At 47.9% G+C, this 14,787-nt stretch overlaps 1 protein-coding gene across 1 annotated transcript in view; it reads left to right on the top strand.

Annotated features, from left to right (window-relative positions):
• LOC138505078 (mucin-5B-like) overlaps window positions 1-14,787 on the top strand; it is a 2,064,041-nt gene that overhangs the window by 1,080,399 nt on the left and 968,855 nt on the right. The window contains exon 26 of the mRNA XM_069625397.1: window positions 12,070-12,186. Within this exon, the coding sequence (XP_069481498.1) occupies window positions 12,070-12,186 (117 nt within the window). The remainder of the gene's footprint in view (window positions 1-12,069; window positions 12,187-14,787) is intronic.

Here is a 14,787-nt window from a genome sequence, read left to right as displayed (position 1 = left end):
CCCTTTTTTACTGTGCAGTGCGCAGGCCCTCGTGTCCTCCACAGTGCCCTCTGCTTCGCGCTGTTCCAATTGCCGACGGATGTATTCACCAAAGCCACTCTGCTCTGTTTATGGAAGTTCTCTCGTGCCCACACTTTGAGGGTTGTCACTGACAGTGCAATCTGCGGATGACCTCCCTTGTAATGCTGTGATGCGGGCCCCTCCTCTTGGGCAATGTTCGTGGTGATGTAGAGTGCGAGCCCCTTCTCTTCAGTCTCGTGTCCTCACTCTCTGGGATTTCACTATCAACATGTTGTCTGCACTTTGGTTGCTGTGTTCATGTAGGGCTTCACGTAATGGATGTTGGGTAGGACCCCGCCTCATGTGCAGCAGTGGGGCTAACCCAAACCCGAGGGTTACAGCTCTGTGGGGTCTTTCTGTGTGTAGTTTGCGTGTTTCTCGTGTCTTAAAGCCTCCCTAGCATGGGGCACCTATTCGCTCAGGCAGCCTCCATACATCTGTTGTTTCTACCGCTGTGCGTCTCCCCAAACAATAAGGTCACAATGTGTCCAGTTCCGCTGGGTTCCTAAGGCATTCGTTTCGTCGAGTGTTCATTGATTCCTCTGGCACTGTAGGTACTAATCCGGGCATTTGTATCCCTTTATCCTGTGTCGGTTGCCGACTTCTCGATCGGGGTTCGGTGGACAATAGCAGCGTACTTGTGCAGCAGCGACTGTGACCACGCAAACTGTCCAGTGTCGGCCATTCCAGGTCTGCTGTGCCCGATGCCTCTCCATTCTCACTCATAGAGGCATTAGACAGCCCATGACTTGCGGCGTGACCCATATTCGTTCTTACGGGAGCCGTCCAGCCCATACACCCATCTCGTTAAGTCTCATATTTATTGCATCCAGTTACAGTCTTGTCCTGCGTGTCTCCATGCGCTGACCCGTGCCTTATTAATTTGCTCCGCACACCCAATGCTCCTTGAACTGCCTTCCGCCGGTGATCGTGGCACCCAGCATTCACTGCCTTTGAGGACTGGATGTGCCCGCTGCGGTGTGCTGTATGTCTCTATGTTATGATATCACGCGATCCGACTCTCTCACTGCGAGAGCAGCTCCGATGCCCATAGGTCCGCGGCGGGCCCTGCCACTGTTCATTTCACGCAGTATTTCCGCTGGATATTGTGATAAACCTCGATCTTCCGTGGCAGTCTCGTTTTGTTTTTCACTCCGTATGGAGCTGAGCCCTTTGTTCCCGAGCAGATGCCGTTTTCTTTTTTTCCATCGCACAGTCTGCTTCATGCATCTTCTGTCCAAACAGCGTCTCTCTGTCGATGATATCCTTACCAGCGTGACCCTTCCATGTACTGCATTTTCCCACTGCAGTACCTCGTTTTATGTTACGAATGCATCATTATTCTCGCACTTGCACGGCAGGATCTTGCAGGATCGTCAGGAACCACTGGAAAGCAGGTACTATCGCATTGCCATTTGACCAGGTTATCTAGTTCTTGATCCACCAGGTCTCTGAGGTGGAAAGGCACCCGCCGATGTTTCAGCGCCACTGGCTGGATTGGATGAGTTGGTTCCTTATCGTCTTATCAGGGTCATTCCAGGCACAGTGGACCGCAAGCCTGCGCAGTCTCCCATAAAATGTGTCCAGTGTCTCATCGTTCTTTTGGCGAGCTGCGCCCATGAGGAAGCGTTCGTAATCGGCATTTGCCATGTGCAGAAAATGATTGTGGAGGGCGTCCTTTGCTGCCGCATATGAACCATTTGCAGGTTGGAGGGACAGGAACACCTCATGTACCGCAGGGCCAGCGCAGTACAAGAGGGTAGCCATCTTACTGTCATAACTAGTCTCCATGGTGGCTCTTAAGACTTGATGGTGCGCCTGAGATATCAAAGTCAGGCAATGACTGCAGGGCTCCAGGTGGTTTCAGTAGTGGTCTTGATGGTAATACTGGTGGTGGCTGTTGGCCCACTACTGGAGGGGCTTGCTGTTGGGCTGCAGCTGCAGCTTGGCTGGCGTCCATGATGGTGAGCGCACAGGCACCCCTGATGTAGTGGAATAACAGGGGCCGCAACTCACCACCACACCTCCTTCACAGATGGGCCTAGGCAGGCCTTAGATGATTGACAGGCACCAGATGTTGGCACTAGCCTCTAGGATCAAGGTTCCAAAACCTTCAGGCAGTTCAGTGGTCCCAAAAATTAAGGCGGGTGGGCCCAGGGTGTGCACACAACAGCAGGCCTTCCCTGGCTTCACACCCAATACTCGAAAAACAGTGAAAATGCAAAACAAACACTACAAAAGCACATACAGTGCATCATGTGGCTGTCTGTCACAAGAATATCCAAAAATTATGCCTGGATGGCTCACCGTCGCTTCAAACGAAGCCGCAACATCTGAGGGCCTATTGTCAAAGATGGCCACCGACCGCATGGATTATTCCTCTCTCTGCGGCATGTTTCATGAAGTGCGCTTTATGTCGGATCCTGAGCATACTGATGAAAGTCACTGCCTTTCCCGGGTAATATTTCCAGCTTGTCGCCACTGTTAGTGGTCACCGCATTCTGCGCGCCCCGTGAGCACCCACACCCCTAAACACAGAAACACGGACACAGTGCTGCTGGTGCAGGCTCCCCAGTGGCTTTGAGGCCGCCGGGAATGCCCTGTTTATTTTTACTGGCACGCAACGGAGTGAGACGTCACTACGTCGCGTGGGCACCATTAAAGGGCCATCGCCACAGGCGATATGGAAACTACCAACGAGGTTGTTTCGTGTTCAGACTAGTGTATCTATTTAGTTTTTGCCCTTAGGTGGCACTTCAGAACCAACTAGTGAGCGGCAAAACTAATGGTGACGAGTGTATCAAAAGAGAATGACGTTGGCCGATAAGGCAATGCTTTGCATATGGTGCCTGTTTCGCTTCACGTATCAGCGGCCCATTTCTTAGAAGGACTACCATGTTACTAAAGGAGTTTTGTTGTGCCTTTCGAATTGTGTTGGCCCACTGTGGTGTTACTCTTTGATGCAAAGAGTGCCTGTCGTTTTCTTGTCTTCAGTATTTTTGTTCATTGTGATGAGCAGGGTGTGTTGGCAGAGATTTTTGACGTCTTCCTTTGTAATTAGTCTTCTTTACTTTAGGATGTCAGGTGAGTACATTGCTGGTGCTAATTGTCTTTACTAATTTTTCAATGTTGTAGGTTTGGGACAACATGGTGCTTGTTTTCATGAGACATGTTTCCGGGAGGATAGCTCAGAGGCAACGTGCTCGCCTTGAAAGCAAGATGTCAAGGAGCAACACAGGTTCAATCCCCGGGTTTGTGCTTAGAAACCTCTGGGTATTAAAGCACATTATAAATAACATATCATATTGTGAAAATAATCTGTTTAATGTTTAGAGGGATAGAAGGGGTACTATAATAAATTAACTTTTTAATTTAAACATGAGTTTAATGTAATACCTATCATTGTTCTTACCTTGTCTGAATGTTTCTGCTCAAAGACAGATGTTTTATATCTGGAAAACACACTTGATGGTACAGAATTTACAGAATTTAAAACAATAGAATGTATATAATTATAACATTGTTGTATCATTGTGTGTTTCCCACACACTAAAGACGTGTTTTATCTTATCTTATCAGAAGCATTGAAACCAATGAACCTCTATTGTTAAATGTTTGGGGCAAAGACCCCACCCCTTTCAGCTCTTGGTTGTAGCTAGCATAATCATCCAGGAAGTTAGTAGAAAACGACAGAGAATTGTTAACAGATTCTTACAAACTCTTTTCAAGCAAACGGTCAACTGGGTATGCAGTTTTCATCTGGTTTCAATTCATTGTGTACGTGTCAGGCCTGGCAGCAGAGTTGTGTTTATGCCAACGTGCACCTTTCCGAATAAGAGGTGCTTGTACAGTTCGGTTTCTTTCTTTGCATGTTGAGGCTTGTAGCCGTGCATTTTCACTTTTAATCGGAAAACTGGCTGCGACTACTAAACCGAACAAGCACTTCCTAAATGGAATGTGGGTGATGTCATGTGTGGCCTTCATTGGTTTCTATTTTCACCTTTTGCACCGATTCTTAAAAAAGGCTGTTTGTTGGAACCCACTTTTTTGAAAATCGTCACTTTGAACATATTAAATGTGCCTATCACGTGACTGGATCTTAGAAAGAACCAGTAAGGTATAACAAATGAATTTAGCTTTGTTAGTTTGAAAATACTTTTAGCGTATTTTTAAGTGTGGCATGACACATTGGACTTGCAGTTGCTCACAGCTAAAAATCAGCATGCTCATTAGAACACTGAGCTACCTTACAGATGCCCCTTTGATTTCTTGGAAGCCTGGCATACCAGCAGCAAAGGTTGGAAGAGTGTCGGAGATCGGAGCTGCTGGGTGAAGAAGAGCGTGACTGTTCGTTAAAATAGTCCTCTAGGCCAAGAAGTAATCTATAGAGAACTGTGTTTAAGTCGGCTCTTATTAGATGGTTTGCCAACAGTGCCACCTGTCAGCCTTTCTTCTCTGCAAGGCTAATCAAATAAGCACGTTTTATTATGAGCTTTGCAAAGCCCTATGACACGCCAGAATGAGATCAGAGGGAGTATAGTTTGACATTACGACCCTGCCGCTCCCGTAATGAAGGGTGCCGGTACGGGACCGGCACCGTTGTAAAAATGTAGTTTTGTCTTATGTCACTGGCCTGGAGTGCTTGATGTTAGAATGTTGATGCATGAATGCAGCTCAGGAGAATGTTGGGTGTATCTGTGAGTGAATGTTCTGTGAGTGTCAGTTGGGGGCCTGAACTGGAGTGTGAAGGATGGCCGGTGGGTTTTCCGCTCTACAGTTATGTCTTGTCTCCTGTCTACTGTAAATACCCTCAAGAGAAACTGGATGATGTACATTTGTAATTATGTAGATAAAGCTGCCTGGATCAAACACAATGACTCCACAGCAGGTCTGTGTCTCGAGTCTCAGCTTTACTTTACTACATCCAATATACTTTATTAGAATGGCGCCAAGGTAAAAAGAACCTGCATTAAAGAGAAGGTGGAAAACAGAAAGGAAAAAGGATAAAAAGACAGTCAGAGGATCTGCACCACCGCTAAAGACAGTAAGGAGAGCTGTGGGGGGAAACAGCTGTGAATGAGAGACCCACCATTCCCCCATGACACTGATAATTCCATCCTGCCCAGAATAAAGATAAAAATGGCATTTGGACTTTCTGGGAGGTCCCCACCACAATTGAAATTACCCAGAGATTCCTACCAAGGGAGAGCCCACTCCCATTGAGAGAAACATAATGTGATGTTTGTGCTTTCAATCATTGAAGGGGATTGATTTTGGTCCGGCGCCAGTAATTTGAAAAAAAAACACGGATTGGTCTTTTAAAGCGGAGATGGTGAGGGTTAATGAAATGACCCTAGTTTCATGGGTACGTTTTACAGTTGCAATGATTAACTAATCAGTACATATAGCAATCCAGCAGGTGGCGCCAGAGATACATGTAGTCAAGAAAATAATAGTGGAAATCAATACCGGAAATGGCAGTGCGCAATCTGTAATGAAGTACTTTTTTTTTATATATGCCAAGTTTTTTACGTGTGGTGATTAATTCCTCTTATCTGGAATGACCATGGATAAACTTGGGGCTTACTTACATTAAGGATCTTGCCTGAATTTCGTAAAATGCTTTGAGAGCGACGGTTGGTGTGTGGCTTAAGAAGGTCCTGCTTTTACAGCTGACTAGGTGAAATGATGACGTGGCATTGGAACATGTGGGTATTGGCGAAGGACGGAATGCACATGCGCTAACATTCTGGAGCTCGACGGATTGGCTCTGCAACACGAAAATAAAGTTGTTCGAATAAGGGCCCTGCGACGACGGGCAACGTGACCAGGAAGTAACCCTCGAGGATCAGCTGTTGTTAAAGAGTTTGTTCCTTTCGTTAAGCTTCAAAGGGAACTTTATCTGGAAGAGTGTTATTTTTTCCACGGATTGTTCAGTTTAGGAAAAGATCCTAAGTGTTGGGGGCTGCTCCGGTCCACCGGGCAGCCCCATACTTGTGTCGGGTAGCACCCGATGGCACACACAGAGGTGCAGCGATCACACCGCTGGATGAAGGGTGGGGGTTCATCCCACCGGCTCCGGGGACACCGGAGCTCCACACAGGGGCCGGTTGGCAACCGGTTTACCGCGGCCCCGGCTCTGGGGGCACCCAGGCCGGGGTCGCCATCATGGCCCGCCTCACAGGGCCAGGGCAACACACAGGGACGGCGTTGCCCGGCAGGGGCACCGTCCGGACGGCGTTGCCCGGCAGGGGCACCGTCCTGGAGCTGGGCCTCATCCCTGGGCCCAGCCCACGTGGCGAGGCACCCGCATGGTGCGAACACAAACCCACACACACCACGGAGTCTCGTTGGTAGGACTGCCGAGCCGGAAGCGGCTCGGACCTTTTATTAAGTTGGTCACATGGGTAACCATGTGACCATACCACAGCACACTGGACGATACCATGGCCCCTTGCAGGGGTGCCATGCAACACTCCTCCTTTTTCATAACAAAACGAAAACCCCAAAATCCCCACCTAACCACAACTACTACTATTTGAGCCACTCTACAACTTTGCACACCCTTTATTAACCTGGGTGAGTGGCTCTCATGTCACTAAACAGCACCACTGGGGGCTACTGGCACCACATAAAGCACTCCGAGTCTACAGGTGTGCACCACACAACATTGCCCACTAACCGGGCCATTTTAAGCAAGTCCGTGTCTGCCGGCTCACAGTCTTCCGGGGAATGTCACTCATGATGTCCATCTTCCGCATGGAGTCGCCGGAAACCAGCTTGCACCCTCACCAGAGTTCATTTAGGATAGTTATAACACAGTCACACAAACACTGGCAAAGCCGCACCTGGGGAGGCCCAGGGGCCACATCGGCCAAGTCCATAGTCTGGAGCGCCTGAGATGATCGACCGGCACCTTGGCAGCAGGCCCGTTGCTCCGCTTCTTCTCCCCCGTGGGCAGGCTCAGCGTTCAAAAAGGGGGTGCCAGCACAACTGCACCGGGGATTCACACCCACTCCCTCCCTTTCACCTGGGGCAGCAGGCAGGGCGACACTGGTAACAGGACGTTTGGGGAGAAAGGGCCAGGAGGGCACACAAGCACTCGTGAGAGCCGCAGCCCCCCCGCGGAAACACCACCTTAACCACCACTGGGCCCGGGTTCTTGATGGGCCACCACGGGCCTCTGGTCCATCTTGTGGGTGCACCTCTCCTCACATCACACTCCGGCACGGAGCCGTCCCTACACCTGCAGGAAGGGGGGGCAGGCTGTTTGGAGAGCCACCATTCTTTGACTGTTCCCCACTTTCCTACTTTCCTGGATTGCGGCCCCGGGTGATGATGGGCCCTCACTTTCGCATTTCGCGGGCATGGGCGGCGCCTCCCCATTGTGGCGCAGGTCGGGGCAGCGCAGTACCCCTCCTCCAGTGAGGGACAGCAGCGGCTAACACGGCCAATGCTGCTCTCCTTTGTTGTTGTTTCTTTTTTTTTTTTTGGTGGAGCGACCATCGCCGCTCCTAACCCCCTCGTCTTTTGGGTGGGAGAAGGACAACTCCCCTCATTGCGGGGCCTCGACGCGTCTCCCTCCTCTGGGAATCACCCGGCCCTGATGTTGGGAGGGGCTCGCAGTCCTTCCCTTTTGTACGCAGGACGCTGCGCACCTTGACATGGCAGGTGCAAACACACACCGCCCCCGGCCGCACAAGCACCCTTTTTGATGAGAGCCGCGGCCGGGGCAGTGCACGCCCATGCATCCCCATCCATCTGCTCAGCGGCGATGACTGCGCCGCCCGGTAGTCTTTCCCTTTCGGGAGGCAGCGACCGATACCGCATGCCTAGCCGCTCCGAAAGGGGGAGGGGCAGCATCGTCTTCACTGCGGCGCGGGCCGCAAGCACATCCTCCTCCTTACCTCTCGTTGCGGCCGAGGCCGCTGCGCAGCCCCCCTTCACTTGCGGCTCATGGTTGGGGGGAGGGGTCAGCGCCCACGTGCGGCATAGCCACCAGCATATCTCTTCTCCACGGGGGGGGCGCAGACCCACCCTCCCGCGGGCCACTGCACACTGGTGCGGCATGGCCGCGGATCTCTTCCGTCCCCCTCAGAGGACGGGCATGCAGCTCGCCACCGTTGTTCTCCTTTCGCGGGCCCAGTTGGAAATGGGCCCGCCACACCAGATCTCCTTTGGGGCACACGGGGCCCGTATCCTCGTCGCCATTGTTGGGGGCTGCTCCGGTCCACCGGGCAGCCCCATACTTGTGTCGGGTAGCACCCGACGGCACACACAGAGGTGCGGCGATCACGCCGCTGGATGAAGGGTGGGGGTTCATCCCACCGGCTCCGGGGACACCGGAGCTCCACACAGGGGCCGATTGGCAACCGGCTTACCGCGGCCCCGGCTCTGGGGGCACCCAGGCCGGAGTCGCCATCATGGCCCGCCTCACAGGGCCAGGGCAACACACAGGGACGGCGTTGCCTGGCAGGGGCACCGTCCGGACGGCGTTGCCCGGCAGGGGCACCGTCCTGGAGCTGGGCCTCATCCCTGGGCCCAGCCCACGTGGCGAGGCACCCGCATGGTGCGAACACAAACCCACACACACCACGGAGTCTCGTTGGTAGGACTGCCGAGCCGGAAGCGGCTCAGACCTTTTATTAAGTTGGTCACATGGGTAACCATGTGACCATACCACAGCACACTGGACGATACCATGGCCCCTTGCAGGGGTGCCATGCAACACTAAGTGAAGAATGTTTTTTTGTGTTGATAATTATTCAAATGGAAGTCAAAACGACATTTTTGAACCAAGAAGGGAATAATGAAGTGCATAACAGGGTGAATGTTGATGACGGATTTAGCAACAATGCATTAATCGTGTGGTTAACAATGTTTTTCCCCAGAAATTATGCCGGTGCTGCTATAATGTAGTTTTGTCTTATGTCACTGGCCCGGAGTGCTTGATGTTAGAATGTTGATGCATGAATGAAGCTCAGGACAATGTTGAGTGTATCTGTGAGTGAATGTTCTGTGAGTGTCAGTTGGGGGCCTGAGCTGGAGTGTGAAGGATGGGCGGTGGGTTTTCTGCTGTTTTTGAGTTTCAGTTATAGGTTCTGGGCAGTGGCCTTGATCAAGCCACTACATTTTCGAGGTAATATGACATTTGGGTGAGCATGCAGCACCTGGTATTTTAGAGGAAAATTGAAAGTGTTATTGTTTGTGTAAAATGACAATTGCAGACGCATGTGGAACAGCTTAGTGAATAATGCACATTTTTACAAGTGAAGTATGTTTGCTAAGGAAAAATACTGTGTGCAAAATGAATATAATAGAGACTAAGTTTCTCAGTGATGAAGAAGAATTACTTTCAGTATGTGATTTTAATATTTTAAAATTTTTGTAATGCTTGGAATACATACCCTAGAACTGAAGTCGCGCCGTTGTCTTGTTATGGTATGTGATGTGTTGTGGCCCAATGTGGAGCAAATAATTGTCATCCCAAGTATAACTTGTGCACCAATGTTTATACTTGAAGTCAGGTTGTATGTTATAATGGCTATTTGGTACATTCTCTTAGGAGGTATATTTGAAATAGGTGAACTTGTATGCTCAATATAGAGATACATATCTTAAAAATATAAAAGTATGTTAGTAACTTGTACACTCAAACTGAGGTATGGCAAGTGGAATTAAAAAAAAATAGTAATAGTCCAAACAAAGACGTTTGGGGTTTTAAGGTTTAAAGAAAGATTACCAAACAAATGTGTTTGGAGTGTATGGGTCAAGGAAAAATATGACAAATATAACGGTTTGTGGTTTCAGGTCAAATGGAAAAATGTTTATTGCATGCTGATGTATAGATTGAATTACAAAAGAAAATGTATACATGTGCAAACTCCTGCAGGTTGTATTTAGTTAAGTTTCAAAGTTTAGCTCATACTTTAAAGTTTGCAGTGCTACCAGGAGCACAATATATATATGTTTAAATGTTGTTTCATTGTGAGCGACTCTGGTTGTGTTGTGGTTTGGTTGTGGCTTGTTTGACGCATGCATGAGTATACTGGTAAGGATGTACAGTGGCGCGGGTGACATGAATGGCTTGCCTGTTGTTGAGAGGTTGCACCTGTATGTGTGTGCTTCGTTCCACCGTCTCTGTATACGTATGTCTGCACTGAGCGAACGAGGCAGTGCGCATGTGTCTGATGCTGGAATGGTTGGAAGTTGGTTTGCTTTTGACATGGTTGTGATCTGTGGGGTGTGTGTGTGGTGATAAGTGGGAGCCGGTTGTAGCTGATTGAGTTTTGGTTGTGAGAGTGGAAGGAGCGTGATCAATGCATCCCTCCTGTAAACGTTGTCTGGGTATGGCAACACCCCTCTCCTGCATGTTAGTCTGTGGATTCCCAGGACAAAGTTCCATTAGCTCTGCTCACTGTTTGTGTTGCATCCGGGTCCGTAGTGTGTAAACCCGCGGTCCTCCCCTCCTGTTCCCCACCTTTTTGTTTGGAATGTTCCCCATTGGTTTGGTTTGGTTTGTGCCAGAGTGTGGCAGACACTGTGTCCGGATGTGGCGGGTCTGGATGGAAGGATGTTGTTGGTCGGAAGGTTTGTGTTGTGGGAAAGGGAGATGTTGTGGTTGTGTCTGGTATGAAAGGGAGATGTTGTGATGGCTGTGTTAGGGTATGAAAGGGAGATGTTATAATGTAGTTTTGTCTTATGTCACTGGCCTGGAGTGCTTGATGTTAGAATGTTGATGCATGAATGCAGCTCAGGAGAATGTTGGGTGTATCTGTGAGTGAATGTTCTGTGAGTGTCAGTTGGGGGCCTGAGCTGGAGTGTGAAGGATGGCCGGTGGGTTTTCTGCTCTACAGTTATGTCTTTTCTCCTGTCTACTGTAAATACCCTCAAGAGAAACTGGATGATGTACATTTGTAATTATGTAAATAAAGCTGCCTGGATCAAACACAATGACTCCACAGCAGGTCTGTGTCTCGAGTCTCAGCTTTACTTTACTACATCCAATATACTTTATTACAACCCTTTGTTACGGGAGAGCCTATTACGGTGTTCCCTTTGCAGGACTCAGAACAGACGTCTGGTAAAACCAGACGTCCTTTCCGGGTCCCGCGAAGGGAACAGGGAGCTAATAAAGGGCCGTTATTTACGTGCCCGTTATTAGCTCCCTCCCCATTCCCATTGAGCCCTATGGGGGCTCAAGTGGGAATGGGGAATGGTTCCTTCAAGGAGGAATTACCGGGTCCTCCAATGTTGGAATGTCCCGGTTATTCCTCATTGAAGGAACCCGGTTTTGGAGCCTAATAGCACCACATAGCTACCTCCATACTCGTAATGAGGACCCTGGTCTTAAGAATGATAACAAATACATACATAGAAGGAACAGGAGGAGTGGGTTTAAGTTCACTGTGAGGCCTGCCCTAGGGGTCGTTTACCCTTGGGGGTAGTTTGCATATACCAGCACTATACCTGGGTACAAAATTAACAGTTATGAAAGAATCAGAGAAAATTGCATGGAGGTGGCGCAACAACACGTAAGTGGCAACGTTGGCGGAATGGCGTTCCCCAAAATGCCATTTGCATTTCATACAAAGCGCTATACACTTACATTATTATCACCTGATCTGAAATGTATCTTTAATTTGATGGAATTATTGGATGCAAAGAAGTATGGTTAACTCGAAGGTATCACTTTTAAAGACCAAAATATATTCGTACTCGGCCAAACAAAAAACAAACATTTGGGAACTGAAATTACTTTTTCCTGTTCCAAACAATTATTTTACACCCGACGTCAAAAAATATGAGTCATGATAACATGGACCCCTTGTGGACCAGTCTCATTTTACCACGCCTCTGCTGCTCCAGGGAAGCAGTGACATCTTGCCAACAGGGTCTGGCCCCAAAGCATGACCTCACTTGAAATTGGTACCGTTATCTAGAGTCTAGAAGGAGTATTACCTCGTTTTGAGAACTGAGGCAAAATAACATACTGTTTCCTTTCCACAGAAACATCCTCAACTCCATCCACTACATTAACGACAACTATGACACCATCAACGTCAACTAAGACTCCACCAACGACCCCTTGCGGCTGTTTTTATAACAACACGTTTTATAAACCAGGTGAGTGCTTTTAAACTAGCAATTAGACTGAAGGGACAATCTTAACTTGAGATTAGTGTGGAATAAGTGTTGCTGAAGGTGTATAGTCCAATCTAATAATTACAGAAATAACACACTGAAAGTCTGATTCTGCAGTGACTTGGTGTGAACCACTTGATTTGGGGGCAGGGCTTTAAGTGGGCCGGGGCGAGCTCGGCGAGAGCCCAGGCTGACTACGAAAAATGTTTCTGAGACGGGCGCTGCTGGTGCTTCCTAAAGGCCCCTGGTAGCCCCATCGATCAGGCCGCAAGCAGCCAAGGCCTTTTTTTTCTAAAGCTAAGCCCTTGCTTCTAGCAATATGCCTTTTCTTGCTTAACTGTGTTGCTGGTCCCAACCAGCCTTCCCTTTAACTAAGAAATCGAGTGATTATTACCAGAGGTTTATGATCACTGCATCACTTAGTTAAAGGGATGTCTGATGTGGGTCAGCGCCACAATTGAGGAAGAAAATGTTGTGGTGCTGACCACCGCGAGGCATCCATTTAACTAAGAGATTCAGGAATCATCACACTCACACTCCGGATTAGAGAGTGATGGCCACTGCAAAAGGGTGCCTGGTGGGTGGGTTTGGCAGCACTTTCCTATGCTGCCTGCTGCCTCTTAGGCCACGCCCCTTCCAAGAGCCCCCTCAATTCCATATGCTACTTAAGATACTGGTTGGAGGTATTTTCATTTTTGGGTTAGTGATGCTCCCCAGCAAATGAATGTACTATCTGGGCATATAGAATACTTTGTGTAAAACTGTGTGTAGACAGTGCATAGTGTTTGAACATAGACCTTCTGGAGAATAGGTGAGTCCTTTAGGGAATAGTGACCATTGATTGTATTTTGTCTGTATTTTATTTGTGTTTTATTAAGCGCTTTAAGCCAAAGCGCTGTATATAGTATACAAATCAGTTCAATAAAATGGATAAACAACAAAATCCAGTGAACAATCACCCAAGGATGTTGGAGCAGATGCGATTTCAGAGAACAACGGAATTGAGAATAAACAGAAATAGAACAGAGTGAGAGTAGAAGAGCATTCCAATGAAGGGGACCAAGAAGTTCAAAAGAGTGAAAACGAGACTGAGCACAAGGGGGACGTGGAGCCTGGAGTAAAAATTGAGAAGAGAGATGAAGGGACCAAGAAGTAATATAGAAGGATAGTAGGGCAGTAAGATAGGTGGGGGCAAGGCCATACAGAGATTTGTAGACAATACAGAGAAAATTTAATTTGAGAATGAAAAGGCAGCCAACCACGTGTTACAAGGGAAGAAGTGATAGAATCCTGACACGAGAGAAGACACAAGAGACAAATAGAGGAATTAACTGATATAAGGGGAGCAAGACGGGAGTTTGGGAGTCCAAACAAAACAGACAAACAGTAAAAGAGTAGAGAAAAAATTACAGAAGAAATTAAGAGTTTTGATCCTTGAAAAGTAAGAGATGGGTGATCCTTGCGAATATTATAGAGATGAAAGCGACAGGAATGGGAGGTCTATGAAATGTGATGGGAGAATGAAAGATTTGTGTTGAAGTAAGATCAAGATTACTGCCTGTGGGTGAGATGCGAAGCTTAGATGGGGGGAAAGGATATAAAAGACGGTTGAAGATGGAGAGGAAGAGTGTTGGCTGGAAAAGACAGTACTTTGGTCATCCCAGCATTTAGGGTAGGTTAGTGAGAAGAAATCAAAGATTTAATTGCAACCAGACAAGCGGAAAGATTTTGATGAATTTCGGGAGAAAAGGAAGAGAAAGAAAGCAATAGTTGGGTGTTGTCAGCATAGAAATGACGAGAGAAAGCCCAAAAGAAGAAATGATAGCTGCAAGATAAGATGTACAGAGGGAGAACACAAAAGGGCCTAGCACCATCCCTTGAGGCACCCCATGAGCCAACGAGAATGACTCAGAGGACTTACTCGCCCAAGAGATAGAGAATGTTCTGTTAGAGAGCTAAGAGTGAAACCAGGACAAAAGTAAGGAGTGATAAACAGTGTCAAAAGCAGGTGACAGATCGAGAAGAATAAGAAAAGAAGAGTGCTTAGCATAGCATGGTGATAGGGATTTCAGTACAGAGAAAAGAGCTGTTTCTGTAGAGTGAAGAGGACGGAAACTAGACTGGAACTGAAGAAGAATAGAAGAATTAGAAACAAACGTATAGATCTGAGAATAAAAAAGCCTTCCAGAAGTTTGGAAAGATAAGGCAGTAGAGAGATAGGACGAAAATTAGAAACAATCAGAGAATCAGCAGAGGGTTTCTTTAGAATTCAAATAATGGATGCATGCTTAAATGATGCAGGAAAAGTGGAAGTAGAAAGACAAATGTTAAAGAAGCAAGCAAGATACAGTACAAGAAACGGATAGACCTTGGGAATTAATGCTGAGGGGATAGGGTCCGTAGGAGGGGAATAGGATGAGCTTTAGCTAGCAAAATAAGGACCTCAGAATTAGAAATCGGGCAAAGTGAGCAATAGAAGCAAGAGGAATAGGATCAGGGGGAAGGAAGGACACTTTGGGCGATTGAGAAACTTCAATGTCATGACAGAGAGAAAGAACTTCAGAAGAAAAGAAGTGAGCAAAG

This window comes from Ambystoma mexicanum, chromosome 11 (assembly GCF_040938575.1).
Source record: "Ambystoma mexicanum isolate Mex_15411 chromosome 11, UKY_AmexF1_1, whole genome shotgun sequence".
In the NCBI taxonomy this organism is placed as follows: Eukaryota; Metazoa; Chordata; class Amphibia; order Caudata; family Ambystomatidae; genus Ambystoma; species Ambystoma mexicanum.
This window is presented reverse-complemented; position numbering and strand designations above follow the sequence as displayed.